The sequence below is a fragment of the Salmo salar genome, chromosome ssa19 (genome assembly GCF_905237065.1).
Source record: "Salmo salar chromosome ssa19, Ssal_v3.1, whole genome shotgun sequence".
Lineage (NCBI taxonomy): Eukaryota > Metazoa > Chordata > Actinopteri > Salmoniformes > Salmonidae > Salmo > Salmo salar.
This window is the reverse complement of record NC_059460.1, coordinates 29,539,709-29,556,151: the sequence shown is the minus strand read 5'-3', so window position 1 is coordinate 29,556,151 and position 16,443 is coordinate 29,539,709. Positions and strand designations below refer to the sequence as shown.

The 16,443-nt window shown below is 40.5% G+C and overlaps 1 protein-coding gene across 3 annotated transcripts in view; it reads right to left on the bottom strand.

Annotated features, from left to right (window-relative positions):
- The window catches only part of LOC106578684 (POU domain, class 6, transcription factor 2), a 146,668-nt gene that overhangs the window by 109,650 nt on the left and 20,575 nt on the right, over positions 1-16,443 (bottom strand). For all 3 annotated transcript variants that reach the window (XM_014157779.2, XM_014157782.2, XM_014157781.2), the window contains exons 2-3: positions 13,635-15,398; positions 12,635-12,822 (exon numbers count right to left, since the gene is read on the bottom strand). In XM_014157779.2, coding sequence (XP_014013254.1) covers positions 12,635-12,806 — 172 coding nt within the window. In that variant the 5' untranslated portion in view covers positions 12,807-12,822; positions 13,635-15,398. The remainder of the gene's footprint in view (positions 1-12,634; positions 12,823-13,634; positions 15,399-16,443) is intronic.

Below are 16,443 nucleotides of genomic sequence, written 5' to 3'. Positions count from 1 at the left end.
CTCAGGGGAGTAGAACACTTTGCACATGAGCACATCTGTTGCGGCCTCTTCTCCTCATTCCCCTAGCAATGTCAACCTGATTACCTCAGGGTTGAAAGAGACAAATAACAATCCCAAATTATTCCTCATCCTTTTATGTCCATCGGTGCAGCGTGGATGGTGAAATCAGGGCCTGCCTGAGAGGGCTCTAAGCCTGTTAGGAGATGAGGAGAATACTGAGGTGCCTCCCTCTCTATTGATGGGCAACTCTTTTTAAATGACTTAAATTATATTTGTGGTAAATAGGATTCCGCCTGATCTGGTGCCCCCTTCATCCCTGTCCTGCACGAGGGTCTCTTTTCAGCCATGGCCCTCTGTCTGCATCTCCATTCAACGTGTTTTCTTCACAGCACTGGTTGTAATTTATCTTCCTTTACCTCCGTCTCAAACAAAGGAAATGTGTGGAATAGCACGGCTTCATGTTCAAAAGGGCAAATAAGTGACTAATGATTTGATGCTATTCATTTCAACAGTATCAAGGAAAGAAACAGTTATAGCTATGTGAAATATTCACAATCCTAGAATTACTATAGGCAGAACATCGATAGCACATAGTATGTACGGTGAATGCACTGCGTCCAAAGAGCGGCCGCCCGTCAACCTCCGTTGCATCTGGCCAAGCGAGAGCAGTGGCAGGACAATTAAGAGGCAGCCAGTGGCGTCTGTGGGTGGAGACAGGGCCGGGGACAGGGACAGGGGCAGGTGCGGGGGGTTACTAGACACCCACATGTCACACTTGACACATCACCTCCGGGCCCTAAGGCTACCCAACACTAACACTAATGCTGCCTCTATGTCCCACTTCCGGGGGAGGGGGTTCAGAACCGAGAACCGGCCCTCGATTCTCTCTAACAGAATTTCCCCAGCAGCACACAACATCCTCATAGTGCCGTCACGCTGCGGAGGGAGGGGAATGTACAGGATAGACTATTGCTTTCAAGCCCGTAACTCCATTCCCCAAGAAAAGAAGCGTCACAATGTTATTCCACATCCTCAGATGTGAAGGGGGGGAAAAAAACTAATAACTTCTCGATAGCCTGGATCTCCACACACCCTTTTCTCTTCCCTCAATCTTTTGTTTCAAAGGAAGCGAATCTGCCAGAAGGACAGAAGGTTATGCATTAGTACTGGTCATTGCTCAAAGAGGGAGAGCTATAAATAATAAAGGGTTGTGAACGACACACGGACTGTAGGATGGATACATCTCTGGTTCACGCCACACAAGTGAAAGACAACATTGTAATTTCCATTCCTGAAAACGTGACCCCTTCCCCAGCTTCAATTACATCCCAACAACACCGACCGTGTCAACGCCAAGGAGTTGCGACGTTTCTTTGTTAGTCCAACATGAAGAGCTGATTGATCTTGTTTATGGAGACTATGAAATACATTTTTCTTTGAAAATTATTATTTTCATCTCAAAAAGACTGAGCATACCGAGAGCGGGAATAAAGTGCATTTTAATATTCATTAAATGTCCTCTACCACTGGCAAATGTGCCCTCAATGTCATTTACTTCGCAATAAGGTTAACAATTCATTTCTACAGTATATGCACAATATATTGGACGGATTATAATGTCAGTCACTTTGACGTGCTCAGTGTCACCGAGAATGTAATCTACATGACTGGGGTTTCTATTTGTAAAACAGATGACCTCTGCTTGTCCAGCTCAGAAACAGCTCCTCCTTGTTCCTCGATGCTATCTGAGCTGTGATGGTGACGATGGCAAGGATAGTACACGGTCGCTCTGGGCGCATTAGAGAATGTATTACACCTGCTTTATAGGGCATGCATTAAGCCGCTTTTCAAGTTTGCGGCGCAGACATCTGAAATCCTCATAATGAGATCCACCTCCTCGGGGAGTAAGACTTCTAGTCCTCCCCCTCTCTCAGCCTTCTTTATCCTTAGTCTTATTTACTGTTACTGAGCCAGTCCCATTTACACAATGTCTCTACCACTTTATTACTTAACCTCAGCACATCAGAACATTACAGGCCTCTTTGCATTAGCAAGCAGCCAAACAGCTCCACTCACTCACCCTGCTCACTAAGCTGATTACAGAAAAATTGTAAGTATGGAGGGCTACCTCCAGCAGTGTGTCTCTGTGTATGCAGAGGAGGGAAAGGCAAGTTGAAGGGAACAAGGGGATAAGGAGGAAGTAGGAGATAGTTGTAGAGAATGTTGGTATGAAATTAAATACATGCTGATCCTAATAAAAGTCAACAGGTTCTTCCTAGTGATAACCATATTTTTTATACTGGTATTAAGGACTACTTCAGTAATCCAATTAATTTAAGTGATTTTAGTGAGGTACTGTACAGTTGCTACCGGATTGCAAAAAAGCCCACATTTAGTCATAAATATCTTATCTTATCGAAATGAATGAGTAACTGATCTTACAAAATACAACAAATAAAGACATGTAAGTCTTTCTAGACTTTTTCTTCGGAATGACCCCCAATCGCATAAATCGATAGAAGATGATTTTTTCTCTCCTCTTTTTAGTCTGTAGGTGACCTTTCTGAAAATGTTCCTCCATTTTGGCAGAATCGGTATAAGTGCAGGCCATTTCATGTAGACAGTAAGTGTATGAAATGAGTGGTCTTGTCGTTCTAGCCAGGCTGTTTTTGACGGCATGATGATAGAAGCGTCACATCCTAGGGAGAGTAAATGCAAACTGACAAGAGGAGCCTTTGGTTGCGGAATATAATACCGAATTGTGCTCTGAGTGTCTTATTATCTTGTCTGTTGATGTTTGAAAGGGAGAGATTTGCTTGAGAGCGGAAGACAGAATCTGTACACAGACCCGCCATCTCGTCCTCATGCTGGGGACGAGCTTTCCCACCTAACATCCACTTTTCAGGATGTTTGTGGTGCCTCGTGGCTTTTGATAGCTGGAGTGGAAGACTATTTGCACAACCATGAGAAATTTGCTTTAAAAACGAGAGAAACCATTTCACCAGTGAAACGAGCATGGCTGGGTGTGGTAGACAAACATTACTCATTACTCATTACAAACAAACATTACTAATGACATTGTCTACCAGTGTTTCCTTTTATACAACTGCCTGGGCACTCACAACTAGGGTTGCAATTCTACTGGTCATGTACCAAAGTTACCGGAATCTTCAATAATTTGGTAATTAACAGAAAATCCATGGCAATCTATTGTAACTTTAGCAATTTATATTTGAATAACTTTAAAAAAATTATAATATATAGTATAAATGTTTTATATCTGTGTCCATATTATCCATGAGTTTCTAATAGATTGACCATATGGCACAAGAGAAAATAGCCTAATTAATGAAGAGAGAAAAAAGATCTACATTGGCATTATTTTCAATTACCTCTGCAACTCGTCTAACTATTGACTTTTTTTTTCACAATTCCCACCAGTTTGACGCCAAAACATTGACAACAAATACATATTGACAATAGTAAAAAAAAGTAATCTAAAAAAGATAAGGTATATTAAATGCTTTAACCCTACTATTAAACCCCAATGGAATCGACTAAGTTAATGGTTTATATTTAGAATAATGTTTTACATTGTCATGTTACATGTGATAAGGCCAGAGAGAGGGCCAGAGATAATTACAGACACCTGTGATAATCTGAAGTACCCAAAAGGGCCACTAGATGACTCCTGATAGATTTAAAATCCTTGAAGGATACGAAAATTCCGGTAGTTTACTGGTAAAAGTTTCCAGTAACGTACACTCCCTTTGCAACCCTACTCACAACAATCAACCAAATTCGAGAACCCCAAGAAAGTTGACACCACTTCAATCAACACTTTTTCCCTGCAGAAATCAAACTTCAGTACGTATCCACTTAACTGTAAAAAAAATCCTACTAAATCCAAAAGCAGCACTCTACTCTATACAAAGCAATTCCTCACAAATAACCTAACTGAACCTGAACTCTCTTACTGTGTTGACACAGAAATAGTCACTGAATAAAGAGTCACTGAATATCATTCTCATACTCTTTCGGTTATTTCCCTCTGCTGCCTCAACAAAGTTAGCACTTAACAAATCATGCTTGGTGAATTCTGAACATTCACTCTCTATAGCTGCTCGCATCCCAGCTGAATATAGACACTTTCACCCATACAGCCAAGTACATGTGTTCGTTGACCACTGCATGGATATTTTCAGATTGATGGTGTGAACCTGTACCGTGCATTTTCTGACAAACACCTCTATTATGCGTACATTGAGTACATTGTCACCATCCACCAACATACTGATGAAAATGACACACAAAAATATTAAACTTCCCTTTGCTGTTCTATTCATTGAAACTGGCAATTCAGCGAACACTGTGAAGAGTCGCCTCGAGAAATGGGTAGGAAGTTCTTAAGTCCGTCAACAGCAAATAATATTGTGTAGTTTGTCTAATACCAGGGACTTCTTAACCAAATAAAATGTAGAGTATCTGAACTGGCTCATATGACTAGCTCAATTACCGTTATGCAGAAGGGGTTTATTCAAAGAGCTGAACTTAATACATACGTACTCAATCCCGAGGGTGGTGTGGAGATACATGGACAATCATAGCTTGAAATAATTACTATAATTTTCTTGGATAATGAGTTGGGCTCAAAATGTAACTGAGATAATCAAGAGTCAGGATTTCTCTAAACATCCCAAATGTTCTCTACTTGGACACAAAAATGACACAACAATACATTTTTAGAGGGAAACGCTGGAGCATTGGAGATTCACACACATTATCAACCACTTTAAACAGCAGGTACCGTGACTTGAAGACTATTCATTGTCTTTCTATTTCAGAAATTACAATCTCATTAACAAATCTGCACATTTATAAAAGTAAGCCACCCCAAAGAGACACATATCCATACCGTACCTAGAATAGGCCTACTGTACATGCATCTGTCGTCTACGGCAAAGGAGACTCAAGGACACTGATAAAAGAACATGGAGAGTATCCAGACCTCACACTCTACTCAAATATCTGCACCGAGGTAGCACTGCCCTACACCCACATCTAAGGCTAAGAATAATACTGTAACATAGGCTAAACATGCATAAACAAACGTGTGTGTACATAGATGCATATACAACCTTGGCATAACATTAGACTGTTTCCTTGTTGTGAGAAACCATCCTCCTGTCATCCACAATGCCCTGTGACCTGCATGTAGGGGAGCTGTGCTGCTTTGTGAGAGGAGTTGAGCTCTCTCTCTGTCTCTCTCTCTCTCATTTGTCTCTTCTCCATCTGACTGCACCACATATCCTGACTGTCTCAAAGCTGTGCCTAGTCTCAGAGCAAGCGAGTCGTGCCAGCCTGCCCCCCCCGGCACTGCCTACGGGCCGAGCCATGCCATCCCTCCATCAGCATCACAAGAAACACCAGGGCAGCTCGGGCCAACCACATATTGAGACAACCTCTACCAAAACACACCACTGAATTCACAATAAAGGTGACAGCAGGTGAATTGACATGAAATAAAAAATGACAACAGAGTTATGTGGAATACAGTATTATAAAAATAAAGACTGCCGTTTTAGAAAGTTGTATTACATGGATGGGTTACTTTGATGGGGGTGGGGGACACAAAAAATCTGAACTCATCATGAGCTATTGGTGCGGGTTTGTGTACCCACATCCATACCCACACATGCAGTCAGAGGGCCCCCTAGCCTATGTGGTCCCCTTAGGGCCCCCTAGCCTTTCGGGGACCCTAAGCGACATGTTGTTATGGGGCACCCACTTGGCAGCGGAGAAAACATTTTTAAGCTTTACAGTTAATTTCCTGCAATTCTACACATTTTGCCATGGAGAGTAGAGAAGATTTTGTTAATTGTATAACTAACTTCATGCAATTCTACTCATTCTGCCAAATGTTTGAAGTTTTTAATATGATATCTGAGTGAGAGTGACGAACAAAATCAATGGGGGCCCCCCAGTTGGTAATTCGACCATGATTACTACAAGTTTTGATGGCCGCTAAACTAACTTACCAATCTAAAAAATGTTAGCTGACATGGGCTAACTGAGTAACTTGGGGGGAGGGGGAATTGTTCCGCGGGCCGGGCTGCCAGTTCGCCAATGTGGGGGGGGAGACAGAGCGAGAGGTACAGACAAACATGGACCAGCGGGCTTCACATGTAATCATGAGTCTGGAAGTGAACTGAAAGAACGCTTGATGCTTATTGCAGAGAATTGTAACACTGTTGAGATGAATTAGTTACCTGGTACACTAGTCTTTGTTTTGCAGAGTCTAGCCCTGGGATATCCTAAAAAATTCATTTGACTGACAGCTGGGGCTATACACTGTTCAGGACATGGGAGGTTGTTTGGAGAACTCTCTCCCAAAATATTTCTCAGCAGTATGTAACAATGGAGCACAACACTGCCAAACAGCACACTATCTTCACCTTATGCCACTTCCTTGTCTAGTCTCAAAACACATGCGAACTGTACAGACACACAAAAACAGACAAATACACGCACACACACCACTGCCAGACTGCACACTATCGTCCCCTTGTCTGATCCCAAAACATGCACACAAACATATACACGAAGCAGAGAAACAAATACACACACAGAGAAACAAATACACGCATAGACAAATATACGGACAGACAAATACACGCTCAGACAAATACACTCATAGACGAATACACGCATGGACAAATACACGCACGGACAAATACACCCACGGACAAATACACCCACAGACAAATACACGCACAGACAAATACACGCACAGACAAATACACGCACGGACAAATACACGCACGGACAAATACACGCACGGACAAATACACGCACAGACAAATACACGCACAGACAAATACACGCACGGACAAATACACGCAAAGACAAATACACACACAGACAATAAACAGACAGACAAATAACACGCACGGACAAATACACGCACAGACAAATACACGCACAGACAAATACACGCACAGACAATAAACAGACAGACAAATACACGCACACGCACACTCACATTCATAGACCACACATACCCTGAAGTACCTTGTTATTGTATGCTTCATCATAATGGGATAGCTGTTTTTGATGTATTATTCATGACAAAACAAATACCAATGCCTTTCTCTCGTCTTTCCATGTCCAATGTAGCACTACCATGTTTTTTTACTCTTATTGTGTGATAACAGGTAGAATAAGAGCATTGCTCCTCTTGGGCACCAATGGTGTTGAAGGATGCCAGCAGCAATGGGTCTGTACTGATTGATGCGTGCATGTAAGTGGTTTAATGTGCTTGAGCATTAGAATGAATCCAAAATTAGATTAACCCTGATTATATAGTGTGTATAGAAAGCCAACATGATATATTTGTGTTGTTGGCATGAGGCAGGCCTAGCACACATAAATTAAGTAACAATAATGGCAATTATTATAAACGGTTCAAGCCCTGAATGCTGATTGGCTGAAAGCAGTATACCATGGGTATGACAATACATGTATTTTTACTGCTCTAATTATGTTGGTAACCAGTTTATGAAATCAATAAGGCACCTTGGGTATTTGTGTTATATATATTGCCAATATACCATGGCTGTATCCATGCACAATGCGTTGCATCGTGCATAAGAACAGCCCTTAACCATAATATATTAGCCATATTTTCTCACCAATCTACACACAATGCCCGATAATGACAAAGTGAAAACATTGGTAGAAATTTTAGCAAATGTATTGAAAATGAAATACAGAAATATCTCATTTACATAAGTATTCACACCCTTGAGTGAATACATGTTAGAATCGCCTTTGGCAGCAATTACAGCTGTGTTCATGGGTAAGTCTGTAAGAGCTTTGCACACCTGGATTGTACAATATTTGCACATTTTTCTTTTTTAAATTATTCAAGCTCTGATCATTGCTAAACAGCCATTTTCAAGTCCTGCCCTAGATTTTCAAGCTGATTTAAGTCAAAACTGTAACTAGGCCACTTAGGAACATTCAATGTCATCTTGGCAAGCAACTCCAGTGTATATTTGGCCTTATGTTTTAGGTTATTGTCCTGCCGAAAGGTGAATTTGTCTCCCAGTGTCTGTTGAAAAGCAGACAGAACCAGGTTTCCTCTAGGATTTTGCCTGTGCTTAGCTTTATTCATTTTTTTTATTTTTTTGTAACTCCCTAGTCCTTGCCGATGAAAGGCATACCCATAACATGATGCAGCCATCACCATGCTTTAAACATTTAAGAGTGGTACTCAGTGATGTGTTGAGTTGGATTTTCCCCAAACATAACGCTTTGTATTCAGGACATAAAGTTCATTTCTTTGCCACATTTTTTGCACTTTTTCTTTAGTGCCTTATTGCAAACAGGATGCATGTTTTGGAGAAAAAAAAGTATGTCCAGGCTTCCTTCCTTTCACTCTGTCATTTAGGTTAGTGTTGTCGAGTAATTACAACGCTGTTGGTCCATCCTCAGTTTTCTCCTATCACAGCCATTAAATTCAAACTGTTTTAAAGTCACTATTGGCCTCATGGTGAAATCCAAAAGAGGTTTCCTTACTCTCTGGCAACTGAGTACACCTGTATCTTTGTAGTGACAGGGTGTATTGATACACCATCCAAAGTGTAATTAATAACTTCACCATGCTCAAAGGGATATTCAGTGTCTGCTTTTTTACATTTTTACCCATCTACCAATAGGTGTCCTTCTTTGCGAGGCATTGGAAAACCTCCCTGGTCTTCGTGTTTGAAATTCACTCCTCGACTGAGGGACCTTACAGATAATTGTATGGGTGGCGTGAGGTAGTCATTAAGAAATCATGTTAAACAGTATTATAGCACACAGAGTGAGTCCATGCAACTAATTATGCAAATATTTACTCCTGAACTTACACGGAACAAAAATGTAAACACTACATGTAAAGTTTTGGTCCCATGTTTCATGAGCTGAAGTACAAGATCCCGGAAATTTTCCATATGCACAAAAAGCTTATTTCTCTCCAATTTTGTGCACAAATTTGTTTACATCCCTGTTACAGAGCATTTCTCCTTTGCCAAGATAATCCATCCACCTGAGAGGTGTGGCATATCAAGAAGCTGATTAAACAGCATGATCCTTACACAGGTGCACCTTGTGCTCGGGATAATAAAAGGTCTCTCTAAAATGTGCAGTTTTGTCACACAACACAATGCCACATATGTTTCAAGTTTTGAAGGAGTGTGCAATTGGCATGCTGACTGCAGGAATGTCCACCAGATCTGTTGCCAGAGAATTTAATGTTAATATCTCTACCATAAGCCACCTCAAACGTCGTTTTAGAGAATTTGGCAGTACGTCCAGCCTCACAACCACAGACCACGTGGATGGTGTTGTGTGGGCGAGCGGTTTGCTGATGTCAAATTTGTGAACAGAGTGCTCCATGGTGATGGTGGGGAACACAATTGCATGTTATCGATGGCAATTTGAATGCACAGAGATATGTGATGAGATCCTGAGGCCCATTGCCGTGCCATTCATCCGCCGCCATTACGTCATGTTTCAGCATGATAATGCATGGCCCATGTCGCAAGGATCTGTACACAATTCCTGGAAGCTGAAAATGTCCTAGTTCTTCCATGGCCTACATACTCACCAGACATGTCACCAATTGAGCATTTCTGGGACGCTCTGGATCGATGTGTACGACAGCGTGTTCCAGTTCCCGCCAGTATCCAGCAACTTTGCACAACCATTGAAGAGAAGTGGGAAAACATTCCACAGGCCACAATCAACAGCTTCATCAACTCTATGCAAAGGAGATGTGTCGCGCTGCATGAGGCAAATGGTGGTCACACATCTACCACTTTGTGTAGCGATGATGCTAATGAAAAGTATTCTGCTAGATCGAAAGGCTTTCCCAAAAAGGATAACTACAAAGTAGCCTATGATTACCTGTCAGAATTCTATAATGATTATTTGCATCAATCCAGTGGGTATTTGTTTTGTAAACTCTACTATCACTTGTGCGCTACAAAAACACTGCTAAGCAACATCCTGTTGCTAGCCTCATGCTAGGAATTAAAGGGTAACTACATCCCCCCAAAATTTCCAAGACCTCAAAAGTTGGATACTGATGTGGTTTAAGCATTGTTGTAGATTTAGAACATCTGTGGGGTTTTTGAGTGAAAAAAAACCCTGAAAAACAGTGGAAAGTGGAAACCTGACAAAACTAAACTGAGGAAACCGAATTTGGGAAAAAACGGAATCAGGAAAAAAATTAAACAGATTTTATAGAGCCCTACATATGGTGACTGCAGTTACTCACAATCCTGCACTCTTCACGTCAGTCACTGTGTAGTGTTTTGGTATTGTTTCTTTTGGCACTGCTTTTTCATGAGATGTTTAGGTTACTGAACAAATATGTTTTTAATTTTATTATATTACTATCATTATTATGTTTATAATGTATTATGTTAATATGAAAATATATTTTACTACCAATTTAATCAAGTATTAGTAGTACTGTAGTAGTTTGTATCAATAATATCTAGAAGACACAATTCACTTACTTTTCGAAAAGCCTCTCCGGACAAGCATACCTTTACTGTAATTTGAAGGGGGTTCACGGAATTTTAGTGAGTGTGAAATAATCTTTTACAATGATGTCCATGGGCATCTTCAGAAATAGACGTATTACATTCTCAATGCTGAGTACTGACTCATAACCTTACAAGCTTGTTTAGATGTGTACTAAGTGTAAAATTACTGTACCCTGAAATAGCCTTTGATGAAATTCTCTGTGTAAAATGTCTTAAATAGACCACATCATATCCCATCCAGTATCTACTCACACCAAGGGCACACGCTGTAACTGCATTACATATTGTTTTCTCAGAGATAGTTATACATCCAAAGCACAATCATCAGGATAACTCCAAAAGTACACTTTAGACCATCCATGACATACAGTAATTGTTCTATTAATGCATTTCATTACACAAAAAATCTAATTGAAATGCCTGAAACCAAATTTTGCCTATATGGTGCCATTTGAAAAGCATAAATTCATATCTAGATGCATATTACATATCACAATGTTCCAATCGCTACATTGTTTTTTATCAACCTTATTTTGATGGTACAATTTTTTTTTACTTTGTTGTAAATAAGGATTAGTGAGTGACTGATTTTATTCTGATTATATTGCGATAGCATTGACTATAAATGTAACGCTTATACTTCCATCCTAAAGGATCAATCCAAAATCCAAACAAATTGAAATGAGGTAGTGTTTAACCTTTACATTGAGACTGAATCTCCATGTTACAGTAGTCTATATTAGACATCGTGCAATGACTTTTATAGTTTCATTATACAAAACAATTGTTTTAATCTCATTAGACATAGCGATTCATCCTTATGACCTAGGATTAAATTAGACTGTCTGTATAAGTAAATTAGGTTCATCGAAAGCATATTGATTAACTTGATCACAACTGTAATTGAACCTGGACATGGAGTTAATTGAGAGAAATAAAAATAAAAAATATGCATTTCTAATTAGTATCTCTTATGTTGGTCTACTTGTGGTAAGGATATGTAATTCCCTATCAGAGCAATAGGCCATTTTTCATTTATATTTCTAAATTGCTAATGTCATGAGTAATTTAAATGTGTTTACCATATTTCATTTTTATAAATATCAATTAATCTTCATACTGGTATTTGCAATTAACCTACAAAAAAAATGTGTTAGTTGCTTAAAAAATGATAAATTGTGATGACCCACCATTGCAGATAAAATCAAGCGTAAGGAAATGTCACAAAACAAAGCCAACACCAAAGCCAGAGATCCTCACCACTGTTCAATATATAGGTATTTTTAAGTTGAGAACGCACACACATTTCTGATACAAAATAGCCTAAAATTCTCTCTTATTTAGCATATTTTGTCACAACATTCACACATTTCACTTTCATACCTGCTACAAAATACAAAATGCCACATTCCAAGATATTCCAAGATGTTTCTGAAAGGAAGGGTCACTTTCCTACCAATCTAATCAATGTGAACTATACAAACACTCATTTCTAAATGTGTAGGCCTAAATGCACATTATGAAACGTGATTACATGAACAACTCTAGTGTGACATTTTGAGTATTCAACTGATTGCGACGCTCACGACAATCTATTTGAAAATTACCACAACTAAACTTCTCAAGATGTAGCCTATAAGGAAATCAATGAATCAATTAACAGAAGACTCATAACAAGACACCAAACAGTTTATAGGACATGACTTCATTGATATTTCCAGTGAAATGAGTCATAGACATAATGAACGTATAAAACACCATGTCATCTGAAAGCTCACCTAAAGAACTTATCTTCAACATCTGCATACTCTAACTCAGGCAACCAACCTTATTGCATCCACCTCATCCACCCCTGAATCATTGCACTTCAACTTAGTTTGGTCTATCACACTCTTCTAGAACCTGCTCCAGTAGCACCTGGTCTCAGACACCCTTTCCAAAACACACAGAGACAGAGCATTTCCCTGGTCAATCATACCATGACAAGTCTCAGAAAGGAGAGGAGAGACCGAGAACTGTCCTGTCAATGGACTCACCATAGAGCTTGTTGGGAGTGTCCTCTCTGCCCGTGGCCTCGGAGGACAGGAGCAGGGGCTCGTCATTGAGCTTGCTGTCTGGGGTGGCCGCTTTGTCCTCTGCCCGGAGTTCTGCCGCGCTCATCTCGCTGCGCAGGGAGAGCAGCGGCTTGCTCAACTGCCCTGTAATCATCGGATCCTGGAGGGAGCTGGAGAGCCCAGGTGGGGAATACAACAGAACGTGGTTAGATTTGCCTCGCCGCCTCTCACACACTACTCTACACTGGCTTGTTCTCTGTCTACTCCCCTTCACTCCCCTTCTCTCTACCCCTGTGTCTCCCCTCTATCACTCACTAACCACTCTCTCCCTCCCTCCCCCTACCTCTCTCTCCAGCGGTCTCTCTTTTATCTGAGACTGGTGCTGCTCCTGCTGGTATTGGTGGCTGCAACCTGCCTGGTGAAGAGCGGTTACGGATTGTTTGGCTTTGCCATTATACCCTGCAGCCTTCAAGGTTCTTCACACCTCTGAAGGCTCATTAATACCCACAGAACATATGTGTCACAACTTCAGCATTACACACATCCTGTACACGCATACTGTACCTACACATTAAATTGCTTCAGAAATATTGACATACTCTATCTACTGCTACAAATCTACGTCGACAGTTAATTCATTTCTCAAAAGTAAAGCCTGCATGATATTTTAATTAAGAGCAAGAAGTCAACGTTGGCATCATTATTCAGAGGCTACACCAGCAAACGATTAAGTCCTCTTCCAATCAAGAGCAGGAATAGATCGAGGCATATCATTGGTCCTCCCAAAAATGTAATTCTAATGTCTCACAAAAACAAAAACCACCGTAAACTGGAAGGAATTAGAATGACTGTCAGTTAATTACTAACAAAGTAATGTATAATGTAATGTCACGAAGTAATGTTGCTAATTACCGATGTGCAACTACGTAAAAGTGCACCAAATGAAAAATATCATAAATAAACCAACAAAAAGCATACATACCTAAATGAAGCTCCAGTGAATGAATGGCCCAAAAAATATTGTAGAAATTATCTTCTGAATGTCCAAAAAACCTGACAGAAACCAATTAAAACATGCTCGTGGCCACAGAGCAGAGACCAGCTAGTGCACGATGCTTGCTACAAAACCAGAAACATTTTCCTTGATCTTGGTGCATCTGAATAACCACTGCGGGATCAAGCCTAAGGTTGCCTCCCAAGACAAGCAGATGTCACCTCCACTCTCTCTCCTCCCTCTCTGCCTCTCCTGTGTCTCCTCTCCCTCGTGTCTCCTCAGACTGTTACACCTCCCTCCCGCTCTGAGACACACAATGAACAACAGGAACAGAGAGGGGTAAAACTCTCTGTCCCTCTCACTCTGCCTTAATTATGGTTGAGAACATTCAGTCTAAATGGGTTGGAGATGGGGACAGGTGACCAGCATGTATGGCGCGAGGGAAAGAGGGAGAGGGGGGTCAACCTTGCCCATGCGCCAGTCCCCCACTACCTTCACTCTTGCCATGGTGGTCGATGTGTTCCTGTCCAGAGGGTCCTTTTTAATGTGCTCATCAGGGGAACCGAGGGGCTTTGATATGACACATGATAATCTATGAAAATGTTAATCAATAGAAATAGTTTAAGATGTCATCGAAAGGCGAGTCAGCTGGTCAATACTCATATTCCTGGTAACAATGTCTCTTGTCATCAGGGCTTCATTTGTGGAGCACTTAAATATGGGACTCTGCGCATCAATGCACCTCTCTGCCCGGTGAGGTAAACACATTTTCCCCTCTGTCTGAGCCTGGCCTTACTCGCTCTTTGCATCCATTTGGGCCCACCCCCACCTCCCACCTCTTCTCCTTTGAGTCACTTGATAGGTCCACTGGAGGGCAAAATTAATACCTAATTGAATCTTGCAGTCATCAAAATAATCAATAGTTTTTTATTATTTATTCTTCACAGTCTGTCGGCTGTTTGAAAGCTCAGAGGAACAGCAGCAGAAAGCACGGGCAGTGCTCAAATTTCTCTTGTCGTTTGAAAATGTAGTTGTTTGCAAGACATATAGTAAAATAGAGAACAATGAAGGCAATGCCTTTGGTTAGAATGTGGGAGAAATAAAGGGAAAGGGGAATCTTTTCCCCACCAGCTATGATTCAAAAAAATTGAACATGAAGCAACTGACACTTTAGAGTAGGGCAAGGTCCTCTCTGTCCATCCTTCCACATCTTTCCTTTTTTGTATTTTCTCCTTATTTCATCATATCTAATGTTGACATTCCTCTTCCTGACAGACTCTTAACAAGTGGTGGGAATGAGATCACAGCTCTAATCTTCAGTTCCATTGGCGGATAGGTAAGCATCTGTCTCCTCCGCCTTCATCCAAGGCTGTTAATTACATTATTAAAAAGGAGCTCTCGGTGCAGCTCTTCAGCCAAAGTGTGAATGTTTATTTCAACAGAGTAGGTGTGTGTGGTGTGAGGGCTCGAGGGTGGAGTGGGGTGAGTAGAGGGGGGAGTGGGGTTGCTTTACTCCCCCTGGCCGCAGTGCAGGAACAGGGAAAAGCACTCGGCTCTCACCCCTCCCTCCCTCCCACTCCTCTCTTCATACCCCCAGTTTCCATGGAGGAGGTGGTCAGCACAAAGCCCTCAGCGCTCATCAGATATCCATGCTAATAGCTAATGGCCTTAATGCCGTTGTCCCATGAGTCCCCCTGGGCAAGGGGCTTCTGACTTGGACGAACATGCTCCACTCAACTGACATTCAAGGCACTGAAAGAGAATGATAATTAAGTCATGTTAATAATAATAATAATAATGGTAATAACAATAATAAAAACAGTGGTAATAACTATAATAATTGTAGCTTATTCTGTGTCAAACATATAGCATATATGTTATAATATATAATAGTATGGCAATCATTATTTTAAAAGTATAATATCATTTAATTATATCATTTAATCATGTATGAAACATTCCCCAGTTGAAATAAATAATCATACTTTTCTAAATGTAAAAGGAAATGGTTAAATTATAGTGGTAATTTGTTTTCTGAGGTATTTGACAGCAAATCCATAAGCTGATTGAGTATGACAACTACTGTCTTATTTTATTAAGGCATCATTGACATAAACACAGTTACTTGTCATAAATTAAGGACAGGTCATTCTTTGTGGCAGAATGTGTGTTGCTTAAATTTAGATCACAATTGATGTCCCTGAGGAGATAGCAGAGTTGTTACACTTTTTGATGGTTTATAGTGTGTTTGGTTGCCAGATGCAGGGTAAATTAGCCCTTCTATTCACCTAAAGAAGCTTTGTCTCAATACCCACAAAAAAGCACAGGGTCCCAGAAATACAGTAAGACAGGGAGAAGTTATCTGACTTTCGGAGAACCAAATGTCTATAAAAGGTAAGTAAGAGGTGGAAAAAATAATGCATCCTACACCACTAGAATTAGCTGCTATAATGTTCCAGGACCTCTATGGTATGCTGTATGTACGCGCGACGAGAGATGATGATTTGTCTCCGCCTTAAGGTAGGGAAACATACTGTTCCCTCAGTTTGGCATATCTGTTGTGGACTGGGAAGCCTTTACGTTAGTGTCCAGCTATTCTCCTGTTAAAACAAAACTGCGTAAAAAAAAAAAAAATATATATATATATATAAGCAAAAAGGTCAAGTGAAATCTAAAATGTACTCAAATCAAATATGAAACGTCTACAATACTGACAGATGTTGTGTAAATATGGCTTTTTCTTTTTGTCAGTAGCCTAATGTAGGCCGTTTAAGAAAAATTGTCTGATACTTTCCTA